This window comes from Colobus angolensis, unplaced genomic scaffold (genome assembly GCF_000951035.1).
Source record: "Colobus angolensis palliatus isolate OR3802 unplaced genomic scaffold, Cang.pa_1.0 Scaffold190, whole genome shotgun sequence".
In the NCBI taxonomy this organism is placed as follows: Eukaryota; Metazoa; Chordata; class Mammalia; order Primates; family Cercopithecidae; genus Colobus; species Colobus angolensis.
In genome coordinates this window covers 799177-803572 of record NW_012115044.1, presented here as the reverse complement: position 1 = coordinate 803572, position 4396 = coordinate 799177, and the positions used below count along the sequence as shown (strand labels likewise).

Below are 4396 nucleotides of genomic sequence, written 5' to 3'. Positions count from 1 at the left end.
CCCGGGTTCACGCCATTCTCCTGCCTCAGCCTCCCAAGTAGCTGGGACTACAGGCGCCTGCCACCGCGCCCGGCTGATTTTTTTTTTTAATTTTTAGTAGAGACGGAGTTTCACCATGTTAGCCAGGATGGTCTTGATCTCCTGACCTCGTGATCTGCCCGCCTCAGCCTCCCAAAGTGCTGGGATTACAGGCATGAGCCACACTGTACCCAGCCCACACCCAGCTAATTTTTGTATTTTTAGTAGAGACGAGGTTTCACCATATTGGCCAAGCTGGTTTTGAACTGCTGGCCTCAAGTGATTCACATGCCTTGGCCTCCCAAAGTGCTGGGATTACAGGCATGAGCCACCTGGCCCAGAGTAACTTTTCAGTTACTAATTGACTAATTTTTTTCCTGGATTTGTAAGAAGGCTGCAGTGGTTGCTAGTAGTGGTTCCTACCTCTGTCTCCTCAACCATGACCACCATTTCAGTGCCACCAGCCCAACCTCCCAACTGCCAGTACTTAAGAGGGTTTTTGCAGAGGGTTTTCTGTGGCCACTAGGGCCTGATCTACCTGTATGCATGTGCTGTGTATTGACTCTCCCCATCTTTATGGGCACAGCTTTCAAATGGAAAATTGACAGGAGCTGATTTTCAAACAAGTTACTGTAGTTTCCTTGCACCCTGGTGGGATAACTGCGATGTGCCTTGTTCACTTGTTCCCCAAACTCCCCAGCAGGATTGTGCTACATAGTCCTTAGTATTAACTTGGTTGGTAACGAGCGCTTTAATTGGCTTCTTTCCATTCTGTCTCAATTCTCTACTTTCCTAATGGTGTTTCCTTATACCATCTCCCAAATAAACTACCTAAACTCAATTACTTGTCTCAGAGTCAACTTCTGCAGGAATTCAAACTAAGCTCTTAGAACAACTTCAGTAGCATTTTATCACCCCATTTGAGAAAGTTGATTCCCTTCTTCATATTCCTATATTGTAGCAATACAGTAAAGCTAATATGCTGAAGATATTGTGATATTACCTAATGGACAACAAATTACCGACTCTATAATGAAGAAGTCTTCTCATGATTTTAAAAATTTCTCTACATAAACTTCAGACTCAATGGTAATATACAGCTGTTTATTTGACACTGCTTCTTCACTCCTTTGGAAATTGTTAAAAATATAACATTTAAGGAAATAAAATATATCCTATGTAACATAATGAATTGCTACAAAGGATGTTGCTACATTATTATACTGGACCTTAAATTGGCTGGCAAAATCATAAATTACAAGGCTTTAGTTCACTTGTTAAAAACTGAAGAGTACTACTGATTTCCTTGCATTCAGAAGTGAATCTATAGAAACCACTCACTTTCTCAATTTAAAGTAAAATTCAGAATGGGATGGGATTCTGTGTATTATATTTCCAAAACATAGTGTGATACAATTATGGGACTTTTTGCAGGCTATAGTGAGGGCTCCAATTCAATTTCATAATCTTAAGAAACAATCTGTAAAAAGGAAGGAAAAATTTTTAAAAAGTCATACCAAAACAGTAAGTCAAGATACAAGGTACACGTTTTCTAGCAGAATGTGCCATAAAAAAGAGAAAAAGAAAAAAATGTTAATTTAAATCCACTTTTTATTCTTTCACAGATTTTAACAATTATACACAACTTTTAACACAAACATAGTGAAATCTCAAGGATAAGGAGGCAATATATATGGCCTCTTCTATTCGTTATTCAGGATGGAAGGAAATTTTCAAAGTACAATGTGTGAGATTTAACACTGGAAAAATACATAGGAAACTTGTTTAACTGGCTCCACTTAGGACCAGACACAGCACAATAAATATAGAACTGCATCATCTTTTTAAAAGATCATTGTAATTTTAACACATTCTTACTAAAGAAATACATACTATCAATGACCAATCTGAAATTCTGTAACAGGTGAAGAGAGACTTACGATGAAGATCTGAGCACAGGTTCGCTAGCATCTTCACACTCACACATAAACATTCTTAAAGGGAATAAGAATGATTTCAAATTCAAAACAACAACAAAAAAACAAATTTGGTCAAACTTTCTTCATCATACCATTCATTGCTATCACAATCCTAGCTTGCTGGTAGGTTTAAGAAAGGAATAGAAAGTTTTTGAAATCCTTTTAATTTCTACTAGTCTTAGGGCCTCTTGGGTAGGCCACTTTGGAAGCAAACTGATTCAACAGCACCATTAAGTCTGTATCTCAACAAACCATTGCATAATTTCTGTCAATGTTCTCAAAGGTTAAAACAAGTTGTATGGAAGAAAACCTTTCCTCAATAGCAGGCCACTCTAAAAACATGTAATCTGCAAGAATTTAAACAAAACTATCCTGAATTCTCTACTGATTGCTTCTTTCCTTAATAGACCAACATATAGGCATTACCTAAAAAATTAAATAATAATATACTGAGGCATAAAATAAGTACTTTATTTATGCTATCACAATTTGGGTATTTGAGATTGTTAGCCATGTTCACACACCCTTTCCTCTACCCAAAGAGGAAGCAATGGTGCCAGCACTACTGGTCGGAAAGAGTTAATGGGAAACTGTTGCTCTCAGAGCTGTTCTGCAATATGCAGACACATAAATTATTATTTTAAACATATACTTAAAAGATGGATAAAATGATCTTTTTTTTTTCATGTGATGCAGATTCTGTTATCAGTAGATACAAAATTAATTTCATTCCTATTAGGATAGAAACGGGTATGCTGCTGTGGCCACAGATATTCTGAGAAACCTCTTAAGCCAGTGAACCAAAAACCATATGAAAGAAAGTATTATTTTCTGTGATTGGTTAACTGGCTGTTCAAAAATTCAACAAGCAAACAAACATGCAAACATGTGACATGTCATTATTTTGTAAAAACATAATGCCACTCTGGCCCCAGGAATCACTATAGCCCAGCTGGTCCTTAAAGGTGCAAACAGCCTTTAATTGCTACTAAAATCTTCTCTGCTATTTTTACTGCCCATCACACTTGCCACATGATTCTCAGAAGCTTAGGCTTCCAAGATGTTTAAGGAAAATAAAGAAGGTGTGATGTGGATCAAGTTTTCAGTGATTGTTTTAAATGTAATTTTAAAAAGAACTTCTAGTAATGAAGTATATAATAGTCCTTGATACTAAATTTTTTCTAGTGAAATAAACGATGCTTTAATAAGACAATGTTGCTCTAAGTTTGACCGCCTGATTCTTTTCTTTTTCAGAGGGTACTGTTTCATATATTGTGTGAGCCCCACAAATGTCTATTTTAAAAAGAGTATATAGTCCCTGGCCGGGCGTGGTGGCTCATGCCTGTCATCCCAGCACTTTGGGAGGCCGAGGCGGGCAGATCACCTGAGGTCGGGAGTTCGAGACCAGCCCAACCAATATGATGAAACCCCGTTTCTCCTAAAAATACAAAATTAGCTGGGCATGGTGAAGCATGCCTGTATAATCCCAGCTAATCGGGAGGCTGAGGCAGGAGAATTGCTTGAACCCGGGAAGCTGAGGTTGCAGTGAGCCAAGATCACGCCATTGCACCCCAGCCTGGGTAACAAGAGTGAAACTCCGTCTCAAAAAAAATAAAATAAAATAAATAAAAAATAAAAATAAAAAGAGTATAGTTTCCAATAGTTTCTCACAAATATTCCTGATTTATAGTGGGGGAAGCGATGCATAATTGGAACATTAATCATTATGTTTTTGAAAATTAAATATTTCCTGCAAAGCAATTCCTCTGCAAAATGCTAAGCTGCCAATGAGATTACCACAATAGATATTGAGTCATTTCACAAAGTACCTGTTCAAAAGTTATAGAAACCTGGCCTTCCATTCCAAATTCACTGCAAAGAGAGTACATGCAGTAGTCCTGTTTACAATTTAATAGAGATAAGGGCACACCTAGGACAAAGAGGGTCATCACCCTACATACAAGTTTACAGTAGTGTAACCATGATATATATTTACTACATTCACCACTTCAGATAGAGGAAGAGGGAGGCCCTTCACAACACTAGAACAAAGGAATGTTAGTTTTATATAAGACCTACCAAAAAAACAGGGAAACAAATAACACACATAGGCACTAGTCTCAAAGCTGCACGATAAAGAAGCAAAGGGTTTGAGATGAGAAATTCAGGAAATATACACATAGGAGCTTGTTGAGGAAAAGGAAATCACAGTTCTAATCTTCAAGGCTTCTAATCTTCAAGGCTACGGAATGCATTCTGCATATCTTCAAGAAGTTGTGCATAGTCGCTCTTGATCTTTGCCTCACCATCTTTTAGTGGATCCTGAAAGAAGACATTACAAATTCAACTGCATTTGGAAAATAATTTTCATTATGTTTAGTAAGTTACTTTTTTTTTTG

General features: G+C 37.3%; 1 protein-coding gene across 1 annotated transcript in view; it reads right to left on the bottom strand.

Annotated features, from left to right (window-relative positions):
- Window positions 1-1611: 1611 nt before the first annotated feature.
- ATP6V1A (ATPase, H+ transporting, lysosomal 70kDa, V1 subunit A) overlaps window positions 1612-4396 on the bottom strand; it is a 79447-nt gene continuing 76662 nt past the window's right edge. Inside the window, exon 14 of the mRNA XM_011940660.1 lies at window positions 1612-4319. Coding sequence (XP_011796050.1) covers window positions 4227-4319 — 93 coding nt within the window. The 3' untranslated portion in view covers window positions 1612-4226. The remainder of the gene's footprint in view (window positions 4320-4396) is intronic.